Below are 13,507 nucleotides of genomic sequence, written 5' to 3'. Positions count from 1 at the left end.
GGGAAAGTAATGCATCACTTTACTCGTTTCCCAAAATGGCGGAATTTGGGAGTAACGTGTTACCGGAAACACTGCTCAGCACTCACTGTCGACTTTTCTTTTCTTTGGACCACTCATGGTTGAAGAAGGGTTCAGAGCCGTAGCAGAGTAAAAACAGAACAGCCAAAGTCAACTCAATGTATCAATTGTATGTATGATTTGGGGGATTCTGTACCAATCTTTGGAGGGCCGGATTGAAATGGTCAACGGGCCGGATGTGGCCCGCGGGTCGTAGTTTGCCCACCCCTGGTCTAGAGTGAGACATCCTGTCTCTGGAGGACCAGAACCTTTAGAGTACTGATTGAGGTTGTGAACAGTCAAAATGATGAAATGTGAATGGGCTTTTTTTTTTTTTTTTTTTTTTTTTTAAACTGATAAAAATGTAACTGTGAAACATGTTCCTGCTGTGTTTGAATCCAGACAACAAAACCCGAAAATCAAATCAAAATTGAAGCTAAATGCCTATTACGCATAATGAATAAAATGAGCAACGTTCAAGAATGACGGAGTCACAGAGCATTCCAAAGCAGTGGCTTTCATTTTACATCTTACAGTTTGTTATACAAAAATGATTTTTAGCTGAGACTGTCACTGAAGCCTAGGAGATTGTAGACAGCGGAGGGAAGGGATTCTGTTTGCTGACCACAAGCTTCTGGTGTTGGTGTGAGATGTAACCTTTGATGTGACCCTGAGAGCAGACAGAGTGTCAGCCTTCCTTGACTTCGCATGTCCGTGTTTGCTCGCGTCCACTCACCATGTAGATGAGGTTAGCCAGGATACACTGCACCTCATCAACATCGACATCCTCCACCTTCATCATCTTCAGGGCCACCAGGAAGGTGTCCAGAGGCAGCTGGTGGGTCCTCAGCAGTAGGTACCTGAACACGGATGATAAGAAGAGCTCGGTCGGACCCTCGGCTCAGATCGCTCTCAGCAAGTCGTAAGAGAGAGGCCAATGCTCACACTTTCTTGAAGAGATTCCTGTAGGTGATGATCTTGAGCTTCTCCAGGATGAGGAAGATGCCACAGCGGATGAAGAAGGTCTCGTGTTTGGACAGAGCTTCATTCAGCAGGAGCAAGTTCCCGTCACTGACACACATTCACACACACATACAGTACATACGCATGCAAATGTTTACAAAATGGAATATACTATATACAGTGCTTTGTAGTAGACCATCTGTCATGAAAACGAGAAAAAAACAAAAGCATCATAATTTACTTACATACAGATTCAGTTAATAACGATGAGATTTCAGAGGTTCACCAATTTAAACCGGAATGTCCAATTGTAAACCGAATTCACTTTTTTAACCCAAATTTGAGCAGCCTCACTGGGATGCTCTGAGAAATTGGAAATTAAGCTCATTTTCTGTTCAGAAATGCAAGTACGGTAAACAACTATTGTTTGACATCTTAAAGGTAGAGTTTGCAGTTTAAAAAAAATACAAATAAAAAACTTTTGTCATGTATGTTAAACCTGTCAGTATGACCTGACAGTAGAATATATGAAAAATAGTTTCATAGTTTTCAAGTCTGCTGTGAAAAGGCCTTAAAGGTTCCATATATTGGCTGCTTAGACCTCCACAGATTGACTCTCTAACATGAACTTAGTATAAAAGTGCCAATTTCATAAAAAAAAAAAAACACCTTGCTTCTGGCATACGAGTGTTGAGAAAAGGGCCCTCTGACAGCTATTTCTGTTTGACCCAGTTTTGTATTCGCTTTGTCCATATTTGGCCCCTTTCCTCTGATTGGTAGCCTCCGTGTAATAGACCCACTTGTGAGAGCACACGTGTTTACGATGTTGACAGTGGTGGCTCTGGAGTGGACAGGTAGGTGGAGATCTTCGGAGTGACGTAGATAAGCTCGAGAAATTCAAATGACCTGATTGCAGGCATCTCTGCAAAAAAACATCTGGAACTCAGGAATGTGTGGATGATTTTAATTCATATTTCACATGTTTACTGAGGAACCAAAGAGCCAAAATAACATCCCAAATACTAGAAAAAGTTGGTTTGGCAAAATATGGCCTCTTTTAACTGTATCATATTCGACCAGTTCATGACATTTTACCATTTCACCATTAAGTAAAGAAATATTGCTCAAATAAGACCTACTTTGCCCCCTTTATTATAATAATTGACTTTGTTTAACCAGGTAAGGCAATTGAGTTTCTATTGACAATGCCTACCTGGAGGCAATTTAGGGTTGAGGGTCTTGCCCAAAGACACTTCTCCCAAACACTCTTACAGTTAATTCAAAATACCACTGGGCCGCGGACCGGTCCATCTGGTACCAGGCCGCACAGGTAAGTTCGGAATTTTTATTTTTTTTGCTGAGCAGAAGACATGGCAGCAACCAACCCACCCCACCCCACCCTACCCAGTTGGCAACACTCTGCCCACCCCACTCTCTTGACGATTAACTTCATGATTAGTGTAAATGCAGCCATTTGTATTTTTTTTTTCAAAAAATGCTTTTATTTTGAAAACGTTTACACCGGAAGGTTTCCTGCTACTGTATCTCCGTCAACTTGACGCAGAGTGACGTTATGTTGTCATGACACTTGCGTGCGAATTACTTTTCTACCCATTCGTCGTCGTTTGCTATAGCTGTGTGAATATACACCATTAAGACGTTTGCTGAACATCATGCTTTTGACTGTGAAGATTTCTTCTGGAAGACATCTACCATTGGTTGAGAAGCAGACTAAAGTGGTTAGTATTACTTTGCATTGTGTATCGCTATTAGCTCCAGTGCTACTTAAGCAATGCTAATTTTGTGATAATTATTATATCTTATGTTTTCCTTTTTCTAAGTCTGAACTATTAGTTCTACAGTGTGGGGAGGTGTGTTGAGGTGTAAATAAACATCTGTAAAGAAACTTTCGCCAGATCGATTAGCTTCTGGAGTGTCCGTCAGTGCTTTTTAAGCTCCCAAAACCTGGACATGTAAAACATGCAAAAGAGAACGTCTCGTCACCCTCTGGACCTTGCTACTGTAATTGTAACACATATCGTATTAATTACATTTTATTACAGACACTTTATGTGGCAAAAGGTAATACATTACGTTTCTTTTCCTCAACAACACAGACCTTACCTGACAGCCTTGGTGACTTGGGCAAACTGCAGGAGGTCATACTTCTCCAGGAGCTGAAGTGTCGGCATGTGGCCCTAAAACATAAGCAAAGGGAGGTTCTTCCAGGTCCAGTTAGAGTGAAAATAATAGTTTCAGTGCGGTGAAGAGGTGAGCCTTCTGACCAGCAGCATCTTGACTGGCAGCAGGTAGATGAGAATCATTCTCTTGTTCTTCTGACTGGCACGATGGCAGTGTCGGAAGGAATAAGACAGAAACTCCTCGGCTGTGGGACACGAGCACATGATAATTGTATTCAAATCAGATGCCCATCTTTTTTTTTTGTCTGATGTCATCTAAAATGAAGTTACCTGGTTTGAAGTCACTGTCAAACATGGCCTTGCGGCCCACGTAGTATTTGTAAGTGACCTTCTGAGCTGGACTGTAGTCGTTCTTCAAGTTGGAGCTATCAATGGCCCTGATGAGCGGCTTGCACAAATGCAGCTTATTGATCTGATTACAAAACACACGAGCTTGAATGCAAGCCATCACTACCCAAATCCACAAAGTCGAAAATGAACCATTTGTTTCTATAAAAAGGGGAAATGGTCTTTAGTTTCAATCTTTAATGACCAAACAAAAGAGGGAGACCTTAAAGTAGATCTTGAAGAGCTGGTTGCTTAGAAACATCATGCCCCACTTCTTCGAGTCCTCGATCCCAGCTCGACTGCAGAGAACAAATTGAACACAGCAATGAGATTTGGGTAGGGACACATTCAGATTCACACCTATGGACAACTAAAGTCCTCAATGATTTATGTTTTTGGAAGTCTGAGTACCCAGTGAAAATCCCCACAAGCACAGGAAGATGTCTGGATAAAGTCAATATAAAAGGACAAATGGGGTGCTTTTTTTTTTAATTTTTTTTAATTTTTAAATGTGCACACATGTGGGTGCTACAAGCGAGCAAGAGCAACTACTTGTCTTCAGTGTGATAAACATACGAGACACTGTTGCTATATTTAGCCACTTTTACTACCCATCTGGTGACAACTCTTCCAAAAAACAACACAGGACAATTCAAACAGTGGAAGGAAGGGGGCCATGGGAACTTATTCTGATAATCATTTGGGAGTCTCACCTATAAACAGTAAATATGACTTTGCGCTTGGTGTTAAAATGTCAGCACACAAGAAAACTATGGAAAACATGATTGATGCTGAAGATGTGTTTTTGTGAATGTTCATTAGTGATACATCAAACTTTAATGAATGCTTATCATTATTTAAACATGTTTATTTCATAATTATAACAACAAATACAGTGCCGTGAAAAAGTATTGGCCCCCTTCACAAATTCTTATACTTTTGCATTGTTTCCCACTTTGTTTAAGTTCATCAAACAAATGTAAATGTCAGACAAATATAACCCAAGTGAACTTAAAATGCAGTTTTAAAAGGGTGATTTCATTTATTAAGGAAACAAATCTATTCTAAGTTACCTGGCCCTGTGTGAAAAAGTCCTGCCCCTCTAAACCTAATAACTGGTTGGGCCATCCTCAGCAGCAACAATTGAAATCAAGTATTTTCTATAACTGCCAATCAGTCTTTCACATCTCTGAGAAGATAGTTTGACCCACTCTTCCTTGCAGAATTATTTGGATAAAGCAAAAATTGAGGGTTTCGAGCATGAACGGCCTTTTTAAGGTAATGCCGCTGCACTTCAATCAGATTTAAGTCCGTACTTTGACTAGAACACTCCAAAACCATTATTGTTTTTGTTTTTTTAAGCTATTCAAAGGTTAACTTGCTCGTGGGTTTGGGATCGTGTTCCTGCTGCAGAACCCAAGTGCGCTTCACCTTGAGGTCCCAAACTGAACATTCTCCTTCAGGATTTTCTGTTAAAGAGCAGAATTCATGGTTCCATCAATCACAGCAAGTTGTCCAGGTCCTAAAGGAGCAAAGCAGCCCAAGACCATCACACTACCACCACTTGACTGTTGGTATGCAATTCTTTTTCTGAAATACTGTGCTACATTTACACCAGATGTAACGAGAGACACCTTCCAAAAACCTCAACCTTCATCTCGTCATTCCATATAACATTCTCCCAAACGTCTTGGGAATCATTCAAATTTTATTTGATTTTTTTCCCCAAAAGTAAGACGAGCCTTTATGTTCTTCTTGGTCAGAAGTGCTTTTCGCATTGGAACTCTGCCATGGATGCCATTTTTGCCCAGTCTCTTTCTTATTGTTTTCTCATGAACACTGACCTTAACTGAGGCAAGGGAGGCCTGCATTTCTTTAGATGTTGTCCTGAGTTCATTTGTGACCTCCTGGCTGAGTCATTGCTGTTCTCTTGGAGTAATCTTTGTAAACAGGCCCATCCTGGGAAGGTGCATCACTGTTCCATGTTTTCTTCATGTGAGGATAATGGTTCGCTGGAATCCTAAAGCTCTAGAAATAGCTTTTGTAACCCTTTCCAGACTGTCCATCCATTCATCCATCCATTTTCTGTACCGCTTATCCTCACGAGGGTCGCGGGCATGCTGGAGCCTATCCCAGCCATCTTCGGGCGAGAGGCGGGTACACCCTGAACTGGTCGCCAGCCAATCGCAGGGCACATATAAACAAACTCACATTCACACCTACGGGCAATTTAGAGTCTTCAGTTAACCTACCATGCAAGTTTTGGGGATGTGGGAGGAAACCAGAGTACCTGTAGAAATCCCACACATCACGGGGAGAACATGCAAAGTCCACACAGGCGGGGCTGGGATTTGAACCCCGATCCTCAGAACTGTGAGGCAGATGTGCTATCCCGTCAATCACCGTACCGCCCATTCCAGACTGATAGATTACTTTATTTCTCGACTGTTCTGTAATTTCTTTGGATCGTTTCATTTTGTTGTAGCTTTTTTTCGATCTTTTGTCCGACTTGATTTTGTCGGGACAGATTCTGTTTAAGTGATCTCTTGATTGAACAGATATGGAGGTAATCAGGCTTGGGTGTGATCAGTGAAAATTAACCCAAAATTGTGATTAGCCACAATTAATTCATGTTTTAACATTGGGGGATAATTACTTTTTCACACAGGGCTAGGTAACTTTGAATAGTTTTTCTTCCTTAACAAATGAAATCACGATTTAAGAACAGCATTTTACGTTAACTTGGGTTATAGTTGTCTGATAATTACATTTGTTTGATGATCTTAAAGATTAATGCGGGGAACAAAAAATATAAGCATTTGAGAAAGGGGCCAATACTTTTTCATTCCGCTGTACCATATCTACAAAAGTAGAAGCACAATAAAATTCACTGCTTTATGTAAATACATTACATTAACATTGAACCGAGTTGATGTTAGCATGTTGGCATAGCACTTGACAACAGCGAATTAACTGACCACCCTCGATCAACACTTTTGGTTTGAGTGTAGAGTAGTTATTATTATTACTGACTTGTCACTGGCACATATTCGAAAGCAGCTCATTAGTTGCTCAGCTGCTTTTTCCAGCATCTCACTCGGTTGACCTTTGCCCTTTTGTTGCAACTGTTGCTCTGCCTGGAACCACATAGATGTTAAGCTTCAATCACTGTCAGTCAACACATTGACCAAAAAATGGTTAATAAACCAAAAATTGTCCGTAGTCCTTTGGCTAAAGCAGCCTCTTACATTATTGGCAAATATCCTGAGATCCAGAGTGACTGTGAACATGACAGGCAGCGCCCTAAAAGACAAAAGACAGAATGCTATTTTCTGGGTGCTCAAATTCGGCCAGATTATTGCTCTTCGTGTAAGTCGTTTACACTGCCACTGACCAGTTCTCCTCTTTGTGTGACTGAAATCCTCTCAAAAAGGATGTGAGAAATCAAGGAGGCAACAGTGAGTCTTGCCTATTTATTGAAACTGATTTTTGAATGTACAATGCCATTATAATTGATGATTAAATAATTGCTTAAGCTACCATAAAGGATATTGGACAACAATGGTCTGGAACTTGTAGGCTTCTACAAAGTCGTGATTGGCGACTGCATATGTACACCTACAAACAAGAAAGACTGCTGTGAGACACAGACTAAGATCATTTGTCAATATACCATGAACCCATTGATCTCAGCTCACCTGAGATGAGCAGCCACCATCTCGTCGTACGGCGGCTCAAGAACCTGCTGACATTTGTCCTCTGGGTTGGCCAGCTGAAACACAGGACCACATACATCCACACACACACGCAAGCACGCAAGCACACATACACAGATGAAGCTACATCGGAACAACACTCGGTATACAGTAAGCCTCCTTCTATTTACAGTTCACTATTCAAGAATTGACCTTTTCATTTCTGCAGAACCTGTCCTCAGCTATTCACTGAAAAACTCACCTCAGCATATTTTTTGTCTCTTTCTGTAACACCCTCCCGATGCCAAAAGATGGCCCCAAAGGCCTACCTAATTGGAAAGTAGTAATTGGTGTCAGGGAAGTACAGTGGTACCCTAACTAACAAGTAACAGGACTTAGGAGTTTTTCGAGATACGAGCCTTTGCTCAGTTGATTTTTTGGCTTTGAGGGCAAAAACTTGATATACAAGCACTAGATGGTGGCAGTGAACTTCACAACAAGCAGCAGTTTGCCACATAGTAAAATATTCTTTAAAAAAACGAGGCTTCGATCTTTTTATTGCCACTCCTGGTTGAGGTTTACTGTCAAACTAGGCATGAAAAAAGAGAATTACCCATTATGTATTTAAAACAAACATAACTTTGCCTTGGGAAGGTCCGCTGGCTTAATGCTAACACAATAGAAAACACCGTAGATGGGCTAACATTGATGATGCTGTGTTATAATCCTATAGGCAACGGATATTTGAACACAAACAGTGTAGCCACACATGTAGACAGTAAATATAGTAATACTCAAAGGTGTATTTTCTTTATTCTCTGAGAAAAACGACTAATATTACTGCAGTTTACTGAGTCAGTTGTGAAACTCTTCTCCATGTGTGTCAATGTCTGTATTTAAATGTCCCCTGTTGGCCAATGCGCACAAACCCAAAAGAGCACAGTGTGGGGTTGGAATGAATTAATAGCATTTGCATTCATTTCAATGGGGAAAGATTATCTGAGATACGAGTGTTTTGATTTAAGAGCGTGAATTAAACTTGTAAGTCAAGGCCACACTGTACACTCGTGATGTTACGGGTTGTGCCAAGTCTTCAAGGCGTGTGTCGAGTAATGAAGGGGGCGTGTCCACAAAGCGCGTAACAAGGCTTGCTTCATTTAGGGGAGGAGCTGGAAGTGATGACGTCTGAAGCCTCCCTGCCTGGCTGTACCACGTGACCGATTCGGGAAGCGCCTCAGAGTTTGCCACGAGATTTGACAGCAACATAAACCCCTCATGCAGACGCCCCAAAATGTGTGTTGTTTTATAGAGTTGCGGTCAGCTCAGAGTTTGGATAAAGATTGTGTAGTTTGTATAGGCTTCTAGAGTTTGGAGAGTGTTTACAGCATAGTTTGGATATAGGTTGGGCAGTAGCGAGCGATTACGTCACTCCTCGGAATCAGGCTGCTGCCCGCACCCGGCACCCTGGTCTAATATCACACCCGTTGGTCCACTCAACTCGCAACCTGGGTGGGGTATGGTGGTTGCCTGAGTTCGAACCACAAGCAGCACTGCGCCGTATAAGTAACTGTTATTGAGGCTGATCAATTACATTTGTTTATTAAAAACTGCATTTTCCACCATTTCTTCTTTTATTCAAAGGGAAGGTATTTTTTGTCTCCCAAGAAAGTAAGGCACAATAAAACCTCACTGAGAGTACCCCAGTTTATATAATTTTCCTCTTGAATGAATCACTTAAAAGAAAAAAACAAAAATTATGATAAACTGTTATTTCTAAATAAGCACTTTCAAAACCCTCTGCCATCTTAGGCCCATGCCATTTTCCCAAAGTGACAGAAAAACATTATACAACCTGCCATACCAGTGATGAGGAACATTTTAGGCACACAGAATATGTTAAAAAATAATATAGTCTTCACTTTATGTTGGGAAATTACTTGGTCAAACATTGTTTTGTAATACATAGTCATTCACGAGAGCCAAAAAGACGGAAAAATGCAACGCAGCACAAACTGTATGTGGTAAATCTATCTATCTATCTATCTATATCTGCTAGCTACTTAAGTCGGTGAAGTCGCACCTGGAGCCGTGGGTTGGCCACATGTGGGTGTTTAAAAGACAACAGCTCAGCACAAAGTGACCCCTTCTGGTTGTCGATGGCTTCGGAAACCTACAGGAGGATAATAACACTGTTAAGCTGATGAACACACCCATGACTAGGACTGCACAATAATGGAATTTTAATGGTGATCGCGATTTTAGCTGCCGTGATTAAATTAAACTGATCGTAAGCGATTTTTTTACATCTAAATTTAAAATGTGCGCATTGCTGCATGTAAAAAGTGCTTCATTTGTAGCAGTGCCCCCCTAGTCAGCCAGCCACCAGGGGGCGAACGTATGGTTAAGGCTTCATTAAGGGCTGGCACTGCGCTCTGTGGCCAATTTCAAAATAAAAGCTTCAAATGACATTGATGTCCGACATAGTAATATATTAAGCTTTTATTTTGAAGTTGGCTCACTCAGCACGTAGGCGGAGAGGCGGTGTGTCATGGTGAGACACTATTAACAATCATTGTAGCGGCTGCCTTGACTTCAACTTTTCAGCTGGCCTAAACGCTATGGAAAAAATGCCAGAGGTAAACAGACGGAGAAATGACAACTGTCGAGTTCTTTGCAGTTTGTAACCATGCACGACTGACCAATGGTCAACAAGAACAATGGCGACGTACCCGTCCTTGACAATTAACTCTATTGACAGGGATTTTCAAATGAAAAGTCAATGCTTGTAGCCTAATGTTTGTGTTTTTTTTGCATTAACTGTGTGTGTTTGCTGTGATTGCAGTTTGTAAAAACACATTTTTTCAGTTAGCCCTTGGTGAAGTACAATTTTTTTGGGGTACATTTATTTTTTAGTCATTTATTCTTATTTAAAGAATCATTTTGCACTGAAAACTGTTCCATATTGTATGTTGAAAAGTAGTGCAATAAAAATAAAGCTTTTTCCCAAACATGAGGAATAATCGGGATTAATAATCATGATTACAATACTGATCAAAATAATTATGATTATTATTTTGGGCATAATTGTGCAGCCCTACCCATGACTATATTGTGGTTTGCTTTGATGTTGACACACATAGGTCAGATATCACCTGCTGCAGATACTGGTTGATGGTGATGTGAGCCATGACGTCATTGTCTGAGAGCAACGTCACCCTGTGGAGGATCATGTTAAAATTTCAGTGCATCAGGGGTTTTTCAGGTAAATTGAACAATGGCAGGTCTAGATTTAATGATACAAACGTAAAGTTGGCTCCAGATCCCTAATGAGAATAAACAGTATGGAAAATGGATGGATGGCTGTTCAAGAGTACACAGAAAATCGTGGGTTAAACTTTAACCGTTAAAGTGAGCTCATGGTGACGAGTGAATTTTATCTGGAAATGACACAGAAAGTGGAAAAAGCCCATAGGATGTTTTGGTGGGGTCGGTTGCTACTGTCATTATATTTTACATTTTAACCAAATCATCCATGTCCAAGAATATTCACACCCTTTTTCGATACAGGTCGCCAGCCAACAGCAGGGCACATAATAAGACAATCAACCATTCACACTCCCATTATGCACCATTTCGACACTTTCATTAACCTATTATGCATGTTTTTGGAATGTGGGAGCAGACACCAAAGACAACCACGGGGGGACAACATGCAAACTTCACACAAGAAGGCCTGAGCTGAGATTCGAAGAGGGGAACCTCAGAACTTTGTTGTTTCCCCAAAATTCTTCGCGATAGAAAATTTAAAAACAAAACGGCAATATTTTTCATTTATATCTAGTTAATGGCTGTATCAGTCGATCCATCCATCCATTTTCTGTACCGCTTATCCTCACTAGGGTCGGATGTATACATTTAAATGGTCAAAAACGTATATCTATTAAATTTAAAACATCATTAACACGTAAATTGAAAGCTGTGAGAGTCGTGCATGATGTTTTATGGACTAAGGATATCTTCGTCAGTCAAGTAATGGAGCACTTCTTTTGCACGTACGCGAATTGAGTGTGAAGAGCCTTGCTTGTGCAGAAAATGTTTCAATTGCTTCATGTTTCCTATGCGAGTAGCAGCTAAACGACAAAGCGTTAGCACGTAATCTCACCTTTTCTAAGTGAAGTATTAGCAAATGTCTCTAGATTCTGAACAGTTAAACTCGATATACATATATTTATTGACGATGTATTAGAACGTACCTTTATTGTGGTCTTTTAGCCAATAAAATAAGCATTCAAATGAAGACTCACCGGAATTAACATCCGGGTCGTAATACTATCGGAATACACTTCCGGTTCGGAGTTCTTCTTCTTTGCTCGTGTTTGTGACACAATACACACGTGCGGCGCATTGATGCCCTTGTCAGCCTGTTCTCTTCACTACATCGTCTTCAACACAAGTTGTTTCTCGCCTTTATCTCATCATGGGTCACGGCACAAAACCTAACAAATAATTCACAAATTACATTGAGGACACTATATAGCGGGTAACCTATACTGTACTTACTATACATTACAACAGTACCACAAAATGGCCAACTCAGTGAATGGGACAGGGCCATAGTGGATAGGGAGGGATTCTTTCTCTATATCAAAAGATATTGCCACTATTTGACTAATGCAACTTTTCTGGCTCTTTTACATATTTTGGACCAAGAGTGCCAAAATGAAATAAATACATAATGAAATAAACAATTAGATGTGTCATAAAGCATTTAACTATTTCTGTATTTATTTCAATATTTATGTAATCATGTCAAACTGTATTTATTTCAATATTTATTTCGGTGTTTATTTAAATAATTATTTTCAACATTTATTTATATAGTACTTCAATATTTAATTATTTCATTATTTATTCATAAAATGTAACTCCTATGGAGTGCCAAAATTAAATAGTGAAATAATTAAATGTAAATCATTAAATACTGAAATACATATTGAAATAAGTAAATATTGAAATAAATACATGTTGAAAAGATACATATTGAAATAATTAAATCCCTCCAAATATTAAAATAAATATTAAAATGCATTTAAAAAAAATGCCAAAAATAATGAAATACTATGTGACACGTTTAACTATTTAATTATGTTTTTTAATTATTATTATCTTGGCACTCTTGGTCCTTCATAGACTAGAGTGCCAAAATTAAATTGTGAAATAATTAAATATTGATAATAGTGAGGCGGCTCGGTGGACGACTGGTTAGAGCGTCAGCCTCACAGTTCTGAGGTGCGGGGTTCAATCCCTGGGCCCGCCTGTGTGGAGTTTGCATGTTCTCCCCGTGCCTGCGTGGGTTTTCTCCGGGCACTCCGGTTTCCTCCCACATCCCAAAAACATGCATTGGAGACTCTAAATTGCATTGGAGACTCTAAATTGCCCGTAGGTGTGAATGTGAGTGCGAATGGTTGTTTATTTGTATGTGCCCTGTGATTGGCTGGCAACCGCGGTTCAGGGTGTACCCCGCCTCCTGCCCGATGATAGCTGGGATAGGCTCCAGCACGCCCGCGACCCTCGTGAGGAGAAGCGGCTCAGAAAATGGATGGATGGATGAAATAGTGAAATGAATAAATATTGAAATACTTCAATCAATACTGAAATAATCACTTTATGACACATTTCATTATTTCTTTAGTTATGTATTTATGTAATTTTGGCACTCTTGGTCTTCTATAACCACATCTGAATCCACTTTCATAAAAAGCAAATCATTTCCCTCTCACAGATGAATGGGGTAAGTGTTATAATCGTTGTGTCGTGGCAATATGTGCAATATTTGATTTGTGATTGTCTATCTCCAGCTTTTAAACTCTCCTGACAATGCAGGCTATCTGTTCATATGCCCAAACAACAATGTTTGCCTTGCCTTAATTTGAAACCACTTCTTTATTATGCTTTCTACCGGCAATCCATGGTGAAGTCTGCCTTTCGCCTTTCACCCAGTCAGCTAAAGCACTTTAGAAATTGGATGGTGGGATATTTGCCCTGTGACTCTGTTGCTGCTGTTTTTTCAATAGTGCTTAATTGGGTGATTTCTCCCTATTGTTATGTCCCTTACTTCCCACTTTCATACGCACGCGCAATCTGCTGACATTTAGGTAGAAACTATAGAGGTACTTTATCCATCCTGTGAGGAAAATTAAATTGTCACAGCAGTAATATTCACACATAACAATAATAATAATATTTCTATAGTGCTTTTAGGAC

General features: G+C 40.0%; 1 protein-coding gene across 3 annotated transcripts; it reads right to left on the bottom strand.

Moving 5' to 3' along the window:
• Positions 1-553: 553 nt before the first annotated feature.
• On the bottom strand, positions 554-11,656 carry pcid2 (PCI domain containing 2). 3 transcript variants are annotated; one of them, XM_061779871.1, is made up of 14 exons: positions 11,497-11,656; positions 10,396-10,459; positions 9,324-9,413; positions 7,247-7,320; positions 7,089-7,166; positions 6,797-6,851; positions 6,582-6,685; positions 3,772-3,847; positions 3,492-3,633; positions 3,306-3,406; positions 3,145-3,218; positions 1,003-1,128; positions 794-917; positions 554-727 (listed from the first exon to the last, which is right to left on the bottom strand). In XM_061779871.1, exons 2-14 carry the CDS (start codon positions 10,429-10,431, stop codon positions 638-640), a joined length of 1,170 nt encoding a protein of 389 aa, XP_061635855.1. In that variant the 5' UTR covers positions 10,432-10,459; positions 11,497-11,656; the 3' UTR covers positions 554-637. The 3 variants fall into 3 exon arrangements, with proteins under 3 accessions (XP_061635855.1, XP_061635863.1, XP_061635871.1); XM_061779879.1 differs by lacking the exons at positions 9,324-9,413; positions 10,396-10,459; positions 11,497-11,656 and adding an exon at positions 6,943-6,972 and having other exon boundaries at positions 7,247-7,277; XM_061779887.1 differs by lacking the exons at positions 9,324-9,413; positions 10,396-10,459; positions 11,497-11,656 and having other exon boundaries at positions 6,943-7,166; positions 7,247-7,317.
• Between the last annotated feature and the right edge of the window lie 1,851 nt (positions 11,657-13,507).

The sequence above is a fragment of the Phyllopteryx taeniolatus genome, chromosome 1 (assembly GCF_024500385.1).
Source record: "Phyllopteryx taeniolatus isolate TA_2022b chromosome 1, UOR_Ptae_1.2, whole genome shotgun sequence".
In the NCBI taxonomy this organism is placed as follows: Eukaryota; Metazoa; Chordata; class Actinopteri; order Syngnathiformes; family Syngnathidae; genus Phyllopteryx; species Phyllopteryx taeniolatus.
This window is presented reverse-complemented; position numbering and strand designations above follow the sequence as displayed.

What these genes read in the sequence shown, in the direction of transcription:
- pcid2 (XM_061779871.1), bottom strand. Translation starts at nt 10,431, where the DNA reads ATGGCTCACATCACCATCAACCAGTATCTGCAGCAG. An exon ending in TCAACCAGTATCTGCAGCAG is followed by an intron (nt 9,414 to 10,395) that starts GTGATATCTGAC and finishes ATCCTCCTGTAG; the next exon opens with GTTTCCGAAGCCATCGACAA. An exon ending in TGGCCAACCCACGGCTCCAG is followed by an intron (nt 7,321 to 9,323) that starts GTGCGACTTCAC and finishes CCTGTGTTTCAG; the next exon opens with CTGGCCAACCCAGAGGACAA.